Source organism: Rattus norvegicus, chromosome 10 (assembly GCF_036323735.1).
Source record: "Rattus norvegicus strain BN/NHsdMcwi chromosome 10, GRCr8, whole genome shotgun sequence".
In the NCBI taxonomy this organism is placed as follows: domain Eukaryota; kingdom Metazoa; phylum Chordata; class Mammalia; order Rodentia; family Muridae; genus Rattus; species Rattus norvegicus.
Window position 1 is genome coordinate 75345110 of NC_086028.1, and position 13020 is coordinate 75358129.

General features: G+C 45.8%; 2 protein-coding genes across 7 annotated transcripts in view; one reads left to right on the forward strand and one right to left on the reverse strand.

Moving 5' to 3' along the window:
- The window catches only part of Pctp (phosphatidylcholine transfer protein), a 45921-nt gene extending 39111 nt beyond the window's left edge, over window positions 1-6810 (reverse strand). For 2 of the 3 annotated variants that reach the window (XM_039085770.2, XM_008767983.3), the window contains exon 1: window positions 6655-6810. The gene's annotated coding sequence lies outside the window, so the exon portion shown is untranslated. Of the gene's footprint in view, window positions 1-1804; window positions 1871-6654 lie in introns of those variants that run through there. The other variant, NM_001322798.1, reaches the window with a different exon arrangement.
- On the forward strand, window positions 6782-12639 carry Tmem100 (transmembrane protein 100). 4 transcript variants are annotated; one of them, NM_001017479.1, is made up of 3 exons: window positions 6782-6798; window positions 9685-9827; window positions 11401-12639. In NM_001017479.1, the coding sequence occupies exon 3, from the start codon at window positions 11473-11475 to the stop codon at window positions 11875-11877; it is 405 nt and encodes a 134-aa protein (NP_001017479.1). In that variant the 5' UTR covers window positions 6782-6798; window positions 9685-9827; window positions 11401-11472; the 3' UTR covers window positions 11878-12639. The 4 variants fall into 4 exon arrangements, with proteins under 4 accessions (NP_001017479.1, XP_063125726.1, XP_063125727.1 ...); XM_063269656.1 differs by lacking the exon at window positions 6782-6798 and adding an exon at window positions 6838-7201; XM_063269657.1 differs by lacking the exon at window positions 6782-6798 and having other exon boundaries at window positions 9552-9827; window positions 11354-12639.
- Window positions 12640-13020: the final 381 nt, after the last annotated feature.

Here is a 13020-nt window from a genome sequence, read left to right on the forward strand (position 1 = left end):
AATCTCTCTTAGCAGTGGGAACTAAAGAGTTATAGAAAGCAGAGGGAGGAAGGTAAGTGGGAGAGACCCAGAGGACCAGGAGAATGAATGGAAATCTGCAGCTGCCAGGGGTGAGGGAGTGAGGGGAATCTTTAAGAAGTTCCAGGGACCTGAGATGGCAGAAGCTCCCAGGAGTCAGTGCCTGTGACCTTAGTCAAGTTGTCTAACAGGAGACATGGAGTGGGAAGAGACCACCTCCCGTGGCCAGGCAGGACCTTCAGTGGAGGGCTAAGAACACCATCCCACCCACAAAACTTTCGACCCAAAATTTGTCTTGTCTAAAAGAAATGCAGGGACAAAATGAGCAAAGACTGAAGGAATGGCAAACCAATAACCAGCCCAACTTGAAACCCATTCCATGGGCAAACACCAATCCCTGACTTCATTAATGAAGCTGTTAAGTTTGCAGACAGAAGCCTAGCATGACTGTCCTCTGAAGGGCTTTAACCCAGTAACTGACTGAAACTGTTTGTACCCACAGCCAAACACTGGACAGAGGTCAGGGATTCCTGTGGAAGAGTTTGGGGAAGGATTCGAGACCTTGGAGGGGATTGGAACCCACTGGAAAACTGATAAAATTACCTAACCTGGACCTCTAAGAGATGGAGGCAACAACCGAAGAACATACACGGGCATGAACAAGGCCCTACATATGGAGCAGAAGTGCAGCTCAGTCTCATGTGAGACCCACTAACACTGGAGTGGAGGCTCTCCTTAAAGTCATAGCCTGACTGTGGTATCCGTTCCCCAACAGAGCTGCCTTGTATGGCGTCAGTAAGAAAGACTGCACCTACTCTGGCAGAGACTTCGTGTGCCAGGGTTGGAGGAGATCCACTGGGGAGCCCTTCTCTCAAAGGAGAAGGGGCGTGGGGATGGCAGGAAGGTCTCTGTGGGAGGGGTGCAGAAGGGGGCAGCATTTGATTAAACAAATAAATTAACTTTTCAAAAGAAAGAAAAGGGGAGAATGGGTGGGTTTTCACCAAGGGAGTACTCGGTGTGGTTAAGTTCACATACCTGTTTAAGTTGGCATATTAATGGAAACTAGAGACTTCAAATTTTATATGAATAAAGAAATGCCTGTTCATGGCTTCTCAGCACTCACTGAACACACACACACACACACACACACAAACACACCCAGACACACAAACACACACAGACACACACAGACACACACAGACACACACACAGATACACACAAACACACACAGACACACACACACACAAACACACCCAGACACACACACAGACACACACACAGAGACACACAAACACACAAACACACACACAGACACACACACACTGAACACACACATACACACAAACACATAGACACACAGACAAACACACACACAGACACACACACACACAAACACACCCAGACACACACACAGACACACACACAGAGACACACAAACACACAAACACACACACAGACACACACACAGACACACACACAGACACACACACAGACACACACACACAGACACACACAGACACACACACAAACAACAAACACACAGACACACACACAGACACACACACACAGATACATACACAGGCACACACACACATGCACAGGCACACAAACATATACACACACACATACACACACACACTCACCTCTAATATCCTAAAGCAACGTAAAACTGACTATGTATCATAAAGAAATCTAATGCATTGAGCAGAGCCATACGATAGCAGTGTCTCTTTTCTGGATTCTGTGGACAGGGAGAAGTGAATCAGTAAGAAAATACACACTCACTGTGACCAGAACACACCCTCATGGCAGCCCCCTAGGAGCCCCGTTGCTTCTGCAAAGCTGGTGAAGCTCCTCTGTCCAAAAGCCTTGTTGGTCCAGGGAGGAGAGCTTCCTGTTCCCAGTGAGTTTCACCCTTGGGCTTTCCTACCCCTCCTCCCTAGAGTTGGCTACACATGTGTCCTGTCACATAAAACTGTGAACTGAGGTCTCTGACTTACGTCACATCAGTCACAGCAGGATGAGGCTCTGTTAGTGTGCCTTCTGGCCCCTGGGGCTTGATTTTTGAATCAATTTTGCAGCCTGTTCTGTGACTTGAAAGTCTCTGCATACCTTATTGTATCGACTCACGGTCAGCGAGATTGTCAGTCAGGGAGCAAACATTGCAAACCTCAAATTTCTCACAGAACCAAAGAAGTGTTTATTCTGTAGTCAGTCCTTGAACCAGACTCCTGAATGGAAATAAATAGATAGTCACAGTTCACGGTACAAGGTCAGTGGCTTTGCGGACAGATAACACACTGCAGATTTTTTTTTTAAAGTGAGGTTTCCTACAGTCGCTCTGGTGACTTGTGTGTCAGCATTAGCTATGTCCCCTAACTGCTCTCAGCTCTAATGTACTGAGCCCATGTACACTTAGAAAAAGAAAAGAAAAGAAAAGGAAAGAAAGAGTTTTTAAAAGGGTTTACTTGGGATGTCACAAATGGAACTTCCAGCAGTTGGGGTCCCCTGTTCACTGCCTTAAAGAGAAAAGAAGATTCAAATCCAAGTTTCCTGATGATCACTCCATGGATCTTTTCATTGCACAACATGTGCGGAGAGTCAGAAATGCTGGTTTTGCTGTGGAAGCGATCCAAACCCTTATGCTGTGCCCCTAGGAAGGGAAATGATTGAGTTCTACCGGGGCAGTAAACAAAGGTTTTCCTAGTAAAATGATCTTAGAAGATAAATGACAAGGAATAAATCAGGGGAGAGAGGTAGCCCCCGAGAATACTGAGACCATCCAATTGGACGTCCCTCAAACATCCGGATGGCAGAATTACTGACTGAGTGTAAGTGGTCAATTAGAATTTGGAGCCTTGGGTTTCCCACTCTGAGTCATGGTCGGAGAAACATCTTGTTCTCCTTCTGGGGCCATGCACTCTCTTGGGGTTATTGGTTTTTACCAAGTTCCACTCTCTTCTCTCTCTCTCTCTCTCTCTCTCTCTCTCTCTCTCTCTCTCTCTCTCCCCTTCCTTCCTCCCTTCCTCCCTTCCTTCCTTTCTTTCTTTCTTTCTCTCTCTCTTTCTTTCTTTCTTTCTTTCTTTCTTTCTTTCTTTAACAAAGACAATAGTGTCTCTTCCTGTATAGTTTACTTAATTAAACAAGAAGGAAGGAGACAATGTGTGGCTGTCCGTATAAAATACGACTTTAATTTTCTTTTCAATCTAGAGAAAGAAGCCAATGGCCAGCCCTCCTTGCTCTGCTCCATAAGTTCATAAACAGTTCTATTTTGAATTCAGTTCAGCTGGGCAAACTGTTCTCTTTCCTACTGCCCACCCACGTCACGGACATCAAAGACTTCTTAAGTGGATCCGAATGCGTTCCAAAAGGTTTTGTGAGCTGGTTCTACTCTCAGTGAACTTCTGCGGAGGCCCCGTGGGAAGATGATTGCCTGTTTTTACTGGCAACACGATCATCGTTGCAAAGCCCAAGCCTTTGTTCTAGTGAGAAGACACGACTCGTGAGCCCTAGGAAGAATCTGAACTTGGGAATGGTGTGAAGAAGGCAAGAGTTAGGGGCAATCAAGTGGTGGTTTTAGTCCAGCACGCGCCCATTTTCCATCAAATGTCTAACAAGGCCCTGCACATCTTTGATTGTATAACAGAATTATTTCTTGCACCCACCCACCCCCTTGGATCATTTGTCTAAAGGAAATAATAAATCCACAAAAACAGTATAGGTAATGAAATCAAATGCATATCAACTACCTGTGCTTTGTCCCCAAGTATTTCTGCTGACAGTCTCATTAAACTATTAATTGGGTGGCCTTTAAAGTCTTATAAACTCCTCTCCCTCTCCTAATAGCTGGTACCACATAAAATCCATTGCCAAGTTTTGTTGTTCTTCCCTGGGAGCTGGGGACCGAACCCAGAACCCAGGGCCTTGAGCTTGCTAGTCAAGCACTCTACCACTGAGCTAAATCCCCAACCCCCTTCCCTGTCTTCTTAACTCTTGCTTGTCCACACTTCCTAGTTTAGGGTCCCAGTGTCATGAGTTCTTGCCTGCTCCCCCAGTCTCCTCCCCCGCATATGACTTTCTTCAGAATATTCCAACACTCTAGTGCTGGCCACTCTTTACAGAGCTGAGTATGGTGTACTATTCAAAGCCACTCTGCCCGCTAAATAGACTTCCAATGCATCATTTGGTCCCTAATAGAACCATAAACCATTTCCAGTCTCACTCTGGATGTTTTCCGTGTGAGCCATGCAGGCTGCTCCCCACTCTCTGCAGAAGATTCGGATTCTTCCAAGTCGTGTTTACGTAACGCACATTACTCCCTTTACCCAGAATTACATTTCCCCCTCATTCCTTACAGTGCCAAATGCTTGTCTGGCACGAAACTTCCAGTCCACACTCATCTCTGTAGCTCCCAAACCTCGTCCAGAATTGATCACTTCTCTCTGGGGTATGTGTAGCAGCTTGCTATGGTCTCAAATGCAGAGTGTCTGCCTTGGCGTTCCTGTGCCTTTCCCATTGAAGACTTAGCTCCAAGATGAGGCCCTGACTTTGCCTTTGCTTCTCTGTCTGCTCAGCCACAATCTTTACTAAGTCCTTGGCCTCCAAAAGCAGTGCAATCAATATTGGAAAATTATTATTCTCAGAAGGATAAGGGATGGTTTTGGAGACCCCTGAAATGTCCTTACCACTGTAACACCTTCCCAAGATTCACTCTCTCTCACACACACACAGGGCAGCCTGTGTCAATCTTGGTTTCAAACCCACTCAAATCTGCTTGCTAACACAGCCCCGTCTCAATGCTCAGAATCATAGGGGACACAACATGCAATTCAACCATTACGTTTCTTTTGAGGGTACTTACTTGCTCGAAAGTAAACCTAATGACAGTATGCCACCCTGGAACCCCCAAGTGAGAACTATTCATAGAATCTTAAGCAGTCAAAAACAATAGCCAATAGATGGGCACAAGGTAGAGGGCCCTGGAGTTATGGCTTGGTTCCGCCATTTTCCCTCGTAGTACAGATCCGCTAAAGTATCGCACACTGCTAAGTCTCGGGATCCTGCACGGGGAAACACAAACACCAGTCCCTGAGCTGTGTGGTGTGTGATAGGTGTTTATGAACATTCACATGCCCCGTCCCTCTTCTTTCAGTGTACTGGGGAGGTCCATTCCCAACGGGGAAGCTAGTTCTAGAGTTAAGCCTGAACAAAGTGCCAGCCACCAGAAGCTAGGACCCGCATCTAAGAGGTCCAGGGTATCCTTTCTCTCCACGTGTGGATCTTAGGGATTGCCGCGCCTGGAACTTCACCAACAAATAGCAAAACTATGTTTGTATCTAAAGCACATTCTTTCCTCCTCTTACTACTGGTAGATCTTTCTACTTAAAGAAAAATGCCCGGGACGTGTTTGGGAGGGGGAATAGCAAGTGAGACATGCTATCCAAAAAGCACAGATCGCTTTCCAAAATGCCCCTGATTTCAGAGTAGAACTGTAGACACACCCTTTTAAAAAAAATAGCTAGAAGAAAAGCTGGCCAGCTTCCCGAATTTCACTGAACTCAACTGGGCTGGGTGATGACGGCGATCTTCATGTGGTGATTGGACAGAGAGGAGCCTGAGGGACCGGCATCTTCCTAGATGCTGGAAACTAGCCAGCTCAACCACACCAAGCAAAAGCAGAACGAAAGTGGGAGGGAGGGAGAATAATCAAACACACGTGAGGGCAATTCTTCCCCAAATGCAAAGCGCAAGTGTGTTTCCCAAAAGAGAAAATGCCAGCAGAGGCAGTGTGGAAACATCCCAGCCTTTGGCTCCTACAGATGGGAACTGCACCAGTGACCTCTTTGTCCTGGTATTGGACATCTCCTTCCTTCGGTCCACTGCGGTCCCTCTAAGCAACTGTACCTTATTGCTAAGGAAGAGGAGATGTTTTTTAAGTAAAGAGGAATTTTCTCCCTCACGGTGTTATTTGTGAGTTTCTTGGTGGCCTCAGTTCTTCCGAGATGTGACGGTGCAGTGTGTTAGCAACCCCATGCCATCTGGCATCCTCATATGAGGACCATTGGAGAACCAGTTTACATGACTTCATGATGACAGGCCACCCAACCTTATCTTTTATTATCCATCGATTTTTCTTTTATCACTTGAATGTCCTGATGACATATCTGCAGGGGATCCCACTCCCCCTTCCAAATCATTGGAGAACCAGTTTACATGACTTCATGATGACAGGCCACCCAACCTTATCTCTTATTATCCATCGATTTTTCTTTTATCACTTGAATGTCCTGATGACATATCTGCAGGGGATCCCACTCCCCCTTCCAAACCCATGCACATCCCTCCGCCACCCCTACCCACACTCCCCCTCCACCGGTAATGTAGAAGACCAAAGAGGAGTTCTTTTCTGCAGCTTCACATTACAAAGGAGTGATATCAAAAAGAGGTTAGAGAAAAACCTTAAAAAAGAATGCTTGCCTAAGAATTTAAAACTAAGAAAACAAAGCAGGAGAGATTCTGAATGACCTTTTAAATAATTGGATTACTAGGGATTCACTCCTGTAATTACAGTGGATGGTGTGAGCACGGAAAAAAAAAGAGTAAAATACAACAGCATGTAAGGAATTTCCTCTCACCAAATTGTCTCCGGTCCCTTAATGGTCTGTAAGTCTTGCTGAGTACTTTGTGTACGGTCCCTAGCGTGCTGATTTGCATCCCACTCTCGGCCTTGCTGTTGGCCGGCGCTCGCAGCTGTCTCAGTCCGCTTCTGGCTGAGAAAGGTAAGGTTCGGTTTCCTTGCTCTTTGAAAGATCTGGGAGAGACTTGTCGAATGCTTGCCGGCGGGGTTCGCCCTGGGAGGACTGTTACCATTCATGCACTCGGAAGCCTTCAGAAAAGTTTTCCAAACTTGAGCCTTCACAAGCCCTGCACTCTAAAAAGAACCAGGGAGATTTCCTCCTTCTTCTGCACAGAGAGCTTGCAGAAAAAAAAAAAAAAAAAAAAAAAAAAGACTGGATGCATTGTGATGAAAATTTGCACGTGGGGCCAGGTGTCCAGTAAGCGATTCCCCAGGGAGCTTTATACCAGATAGGCACTGTCTGGGCGGAAGACTGGACATTCAAAGGCATTTTGCATGCGTTGCTGTGAAATTCCTTTTTATTTCTTTTTTTCTTAAGAGATAAGGTTGGTTAAAGATGCTTGTGTCCTTGATGCTTCTTCTACCTCTTCTGGCATGCTTTCTGATTAATCCCTGAGTTTTCCATTTCTTTAAATTTACCGGTTCCAACCAGGAGTCGTCTGATTTTGGAGACTGGCATCTTCATACCTAGGCAGATGCCTTCACATTGTGCTGGGACAGTGGCATGGGACACCACACCTGAAACCAGGAGAAGGCTGAATCGTCAGTGTTAGGAGTAGCAACAAACCTGTGGCCTTCCACCCTGGGGACACAATTCTGTTCACTGTCTCTCCTTACTGCTTCAGCCCCTGGGGTGGGGTGGGGTGGTTCGCTGTGGGCAAGGATGCCTCTCTCCCCTCTGTAGGTTCATTTCCTTACCTTTGGCTTAGGAAGCAAGGGGAAAATGGTCTTCGGTAGGATAAGGTGATGTTCAGAGCTTCCTGGTTGCTATTGGAGATTTGTTTGATTTGCAGAAAATGGCCTTCAGTAGGAATTAGGAAGGACTTGCCCCAAAGGCGAGAGTTCTCAAGTGGGAAGACGTTCTCTTTGAGGGCTTCTTCTTGATGTAGCCTAGACCCCAGGTCACCCTCTTCTGAAATGCCATGGTTCCAAAGATGCCCAGACTCACCTCCAGTGATGTCACTAGCTATATGTGAGACTCCATTTCTCTAAGACTCACGTTGGAAGCCGTGAGGATGATGGCATTCTGGGTTTCCAAGTGGCCTGCAAGTGGCCTCCTCCTATACCCAGCATGTTGGACCTCTAACTCAGACAGGTCTCGGGGATTTCTCGGTGTGATCAACTGGAACGAAGGAACACTTGCTCTGGCTCACATAGGAGGAAAAGGACTCCTGGTCTCTCTGCGTCACCTTGGGGAGGGCTGAGCTGGGAGGGTGAGAGGTCCAGGAGGTAAGCCAGTGGCTAAAGAAAGCTAGCATCCCTCAGACGGAAAGACAATGCTATTCTGTCATTGACTCGAATGAGTGAACTATAGCGGGATTTAGTAAGACTTGCACAGAGGAAAGGAATCATGGGATAGCCTTTAGACACAGGGACAAGCTCATCACAGTGCCCTTATTTTGCCACCGACATTTTCCACCCCAGGCTTTACGCTTTTTAAATACTTACAGTTTCAAGTGGCTTTACTCTAAGAAAGCATGAGCCTGTCGGGTCATCGATGATGCCTTGAGTTTATTCTTCGAAAGAATACTGTGCCGTGTGTGTGTGTGTGTGTGTGTGTGTGTGTGTGTGTGTGTGTGTGAGTGTGTTGGACTATTTAAGATGTGTTGTTGGTTAAAGTGGAACCAAAAACAGCAGACTTGGCATAGGTGGGCTTACCACGAAGCTACTTATTCAGACTCTTCATTTAATAAGCTCAGTGGGTGAGAATCAGTGGGTGAGCTTGCACCATTTCGTGACTGAGGTCCAGTGGGCCTGGTGGTGAAGTCTGTGACTGTAGCTACTGAAGAAACTGAGGCATAGGGATTCATGGGTCAAGGCAGAGAGTGGACTGGGAATATAGCAGAATGATAAAGTACTTACTTAGTACATACGAGACCCTGGGATCCATCTCCAGTATGGGGAAAAATGTGACTGGGGTCTGAAGCAAGAGTTTCTTTGTGAACTTAAGTCATATTCATTTACCTCTGCATGTCCCCATAACTTCACTTACAAATGAATGAGAATTAATACTAACATGTGTCAGTCTTTAATGTCATACCACACCCATAGTAGGGGCTTTGTCCAGAGAGGCAGTGTTGCTGGTGACGGTGGTGGTGATTCCAGGTTTGCCAAAGCCATTCATCCCCCAGCACCTTAAGCAGTAAGCAGTCCTGCTTAAATCAAGTTAACCAGGACTTCCCAGCATAACCAGGAATGTAGTATTTCCCGTCCTCCTCTTCTGTAAATGAAGGAACATGAGGGGAGGGGCCGGCTCACACATACATGAGTGGAAAACTGTCAGAGTCTGAGGCTCTGGTTCTTTGCTGACCTAGAGGCTGGGCTCAGCAGCTTGAGAACTCCACAGCTGTTCCTGTCTCTGAGGAGCTTCTGTTCCCCGGTTCTGTCAGTCAGCTAGGTCTGCAGTGCTGACTCTGGGATTCTCTTATGAATATGCCTGATGGGCAAGCCAGAGGAAGATCTAGAAACACCGAGTAATTCAGAGCAGCCTGCTTAGTAAATGGTGGGAAGAAAAGCCGACGCTGGCTCCTCTCTCTGGGGACTGTGAAGTGATGATCCGGAATTACCATGTCCCTGAACAGAGCTGGAGCAAGCCAAAACTCTGAATCTGCTGGCAGTGAAAAGAAAAAGAAAGAAAGAAGAAAGAAAGGAAAAAAGACAGGGAGAGGCATGCTAGAGGAAGAGGGAGTCAATTGAGAGGGGAGGGGAAGACGAGCCTCACTTAGGAGCTGGGGTGGCAGGAACGAAGAGCTCCGGGATTCAAAGTCTTGTCTACAGTTAAGTATTTTATGTCTGTTCTGTCCCTCAGAGGCAATCCCTGGTCTGTTCTTTTACCAATGCCCCGTGGGTGACAGGCTCTTTCCCAGAAGTTGAACGAGACAACAATACTCTGGCTGGTCCTTCTCTCCCAAGTCAAGTGGCTTCTCTGGTAATGGACTGCCTTTTTGTGAGGTATGTGTTGCTAATTTGGGGACAAATCTTTGATTTTAAGTTGTGACGATCTTAGCATTGAGGGGAGGGAGATTTTAATTTTAACTATTTTATTTCTGAATAAAGTGTCAAATATCCTATCATGGACCTAGCCACAATAATTTTAGGGTATCATTGGATAATGGTTAATAAATAATCATTAATTATTAATTAATCATTAGGGATAATTAATTAGATAATAGTTAATTTGTTGGTGACTACAAATTATATACAAGTTACATCAGGTAGACCTCTTAAATACTTTCATTGCCTGGTGAATGACATTTTGGTCTGTTTTGATTTAATGTTGTGTTTATTTTTGGTCAGTGTTTAATACATTCAAAGGATTAATACAACCAAAGATCTTAAAGTTTCCAACAAATCTGCAGTCTTTGCAACTATGCAGCCTCTCCCGGGGTGCCAGTCCGTGACTCAGTGTCAGCTCTGAGCCTCATACAAGACCTTCTTCCTGGTTTCTCAAACTGGGGTTTCAACCAGATGCCTTTTGATCTTGAGTTTTGTACTAAAGACTTCAAGTTCAAAAAGAGCTAGGAAGGGGCAAGTTTTATACAGAAGGTCATCGAGGAAAAACGATTGGCCAAATGTGGTGTGTGTGTGTGTGTGTGTGTGTGTGTGTGTGTGTGTGTGTGTGTGTTATTTATGCTTATTTGTGTAAGCCTCTTATAAAATACAGGATAACAAAACTCCTTGTTGCTTTTAAATGGAGAATTTGTACAACACAGCTAGTTACTCTAATAGTTGGTGAATAGTTAATTTGTATGAAACATTGAAAAAGCCCCCCCCCCCCAAATTAGCTAGATCCAAAACCTCCTTTTCTTATTTTTCCCTTTTTATATGGGTAGTGGTCTGCTGACACATTCTAATCATTAGTCCTGAAGTGATTGGCGCGTAGGGTTTTTTTTTTTTTTCCCTAACCTGTACCTCAGTCTCGGAGTTGTGGGGGTATGGATGGGACTTGAGGTGGGGTGGGGTGGGGTTGGAAAGGTCCCAAGCACACACTTTACGGTTCACCCTGTTTAAGAAGTCAGTTGATGGAGAAGCATGTCGCTGGTGTACTTGCTGTTGGTCCTGACATTGAATTCATGAGCAGTGAATGGGTGATACCTTGGAAAGAATGCGTGTCATGCCCGGGAAAACTGGCAGAGCTCACGCTGAAGGGAGTTGTGGGAACTGTTTATAGCATATTCTCCTCTTGAATGAGCCATCTTTGGATTAGGATTCAGGCTTTTCTGTGCTTGGAGAAAACACGGGCGAGACGCAAAGAAGGACGCTTATAAAGGATACTTGTAGACCACCACGGGCAGTGAAACTCTGCCAAGCGCTTCCTGCTTTTTCTCTCTCTCCTTTTCTGTGCACAGCTGCTTCGCTCTCCCTTGCACTCGGTGCGAAAGACCCCAACAAACCTAAAATGGGAATAAGTGGGACGTGTGCTCCCCGGGTGACCTGGGACAGGAGGTGCCTCTCCACCTCTCTGCTTCCATTTGCAGGCGCGTGCTGCTGTCTCAGCTGACGTCTCCCGCCTTCTTCTTCACAGCTTCCACCCTGGTCAGGCTTTCTGAACCTAGCCTGTGAAGCGAGATAAGAAACATCCCCCAGGGCAAAAAAAATGACTGAAGAACCCACAAAAGAGAACCTGGGAGGCCCGAAGTCTCCCACACCTGTGACAATGGAGAAAAGCCCCAAGAGTGAAGTTGTGGTCACCACGGTCCCCTTGGTCAGTGAGGTTCAGCTGACGGCCGCCACCGGGGGTGCCGAACTCTCTTGCTACCGCTGCATCATCCCCTTTGCCGTGGTGGTCTTCATCACCGGGATCGTGGTCACCGCTGTAGCTTACAGCTTCAATTCCCATGGTTCCGTCATCTCCATCTTAGGCCTGGTCCTTCTGTCCTCTGGACTGTTTTTACTAGCCTCCAGCGCGTTGTGCTGGAAGGTGAGACAAAGGAACAAAAAAGTCAAGAGACGCGAGAGTCAGACGGCTCTGGTGGTAAATCAGAGAAGTTTGTTTGCTTAAGACTGAGTAAGACCAAAAGAGACATTTCACCCTACCGCCCTACGCTAACTCGGTGACTTCATTCGTACCGAACCAGCCCAGGAGGGGATGGGCTCAACTTTGGAATGAATTACCAGAATGAAAATAGGGCATAGAGAGGACCGAAAGCGAGGCGTCAAGACGGTTCCCCCTTTGTAGGGAATAACTCATCTTCTTTAACGACAAACTTAATCCTAAGGGCTATTTCTAAGACAGAAGAATCAGCTTTCTTTTTATGTTAAACGTTTGGGGAGCGCGGGATATGCACAGCATTAAATAACACTTGCTTCACCTTAGAAAGTACTTAAGGAATGATGGACAAATAATGGACAGGATGAGAACCCTGGCAAGTGGTGTTCCAGAAACGTTCCACCAAAAACCTACATAGGCTTGGCATTCCCATGTACTTAGGAAATTCTGTGCTATATATATATATTTTTTCTAATAAGTTGATTCTTTACCACCCCTTAAAGAATTTTCACTCTCAGTAACAAACAGCATTAGAGGTACTTTATTTTGAAGAATAGACTAATATTTTTTATATTTTAACAATGGACAATTGTAGATGATTGTAATGATACGTCAGAAGGAAACAGAAACGTAGATGAGAACACAGATGACGCGGGGACAGTTAAATTAATACCGAAATAATCCAATACAGCACCTTCGATGGCTTTTATACAAAAGTTCAATGTGCATTTCACTCAAAATAATACATGCTCATGGCTGCTGAAACTTCTTAAATGCTAGTTTCTGCTGTCCTTATTGTTTTCTGATTTATTTTATTTGAATTATGTATATTCCTGAGAGGCTGTGCTGGCGTTTGCGCAGTGAGTGCAGGTGCCCGTGGAGTCCAGAAGAGGGCGCCTGATCTCCTGGAACTGGAGTTACAGGTAGTTGGAAGCTGCCTGGCATGGATCCAGGGAACAGAATTTGGGTCTTCTGCAAGAACGGTGCATGATCTTAACTCTGGTGCCGCCATCCTTCTAGCCCTTGCCTTTATTACTTTTGTGGCTACTTCGAATCGTCCACCTCCCTTCATCTCATTTGTAAAGTAGCAGTTGTGTGTTTCTCAACTGGAGATGTCATTTCTTCTACTGGAAGACTGTCGCTTTCATCTCGGGA

Coding starts and splice junctions, on each gene's coding strand:
- Tmem100 (NM_001017479.1), top strand. CDS start 11,473: ATGACTGAAGAACCCACAAAAGAGAACCTGGGAGGCCCGAAGTCTCCC.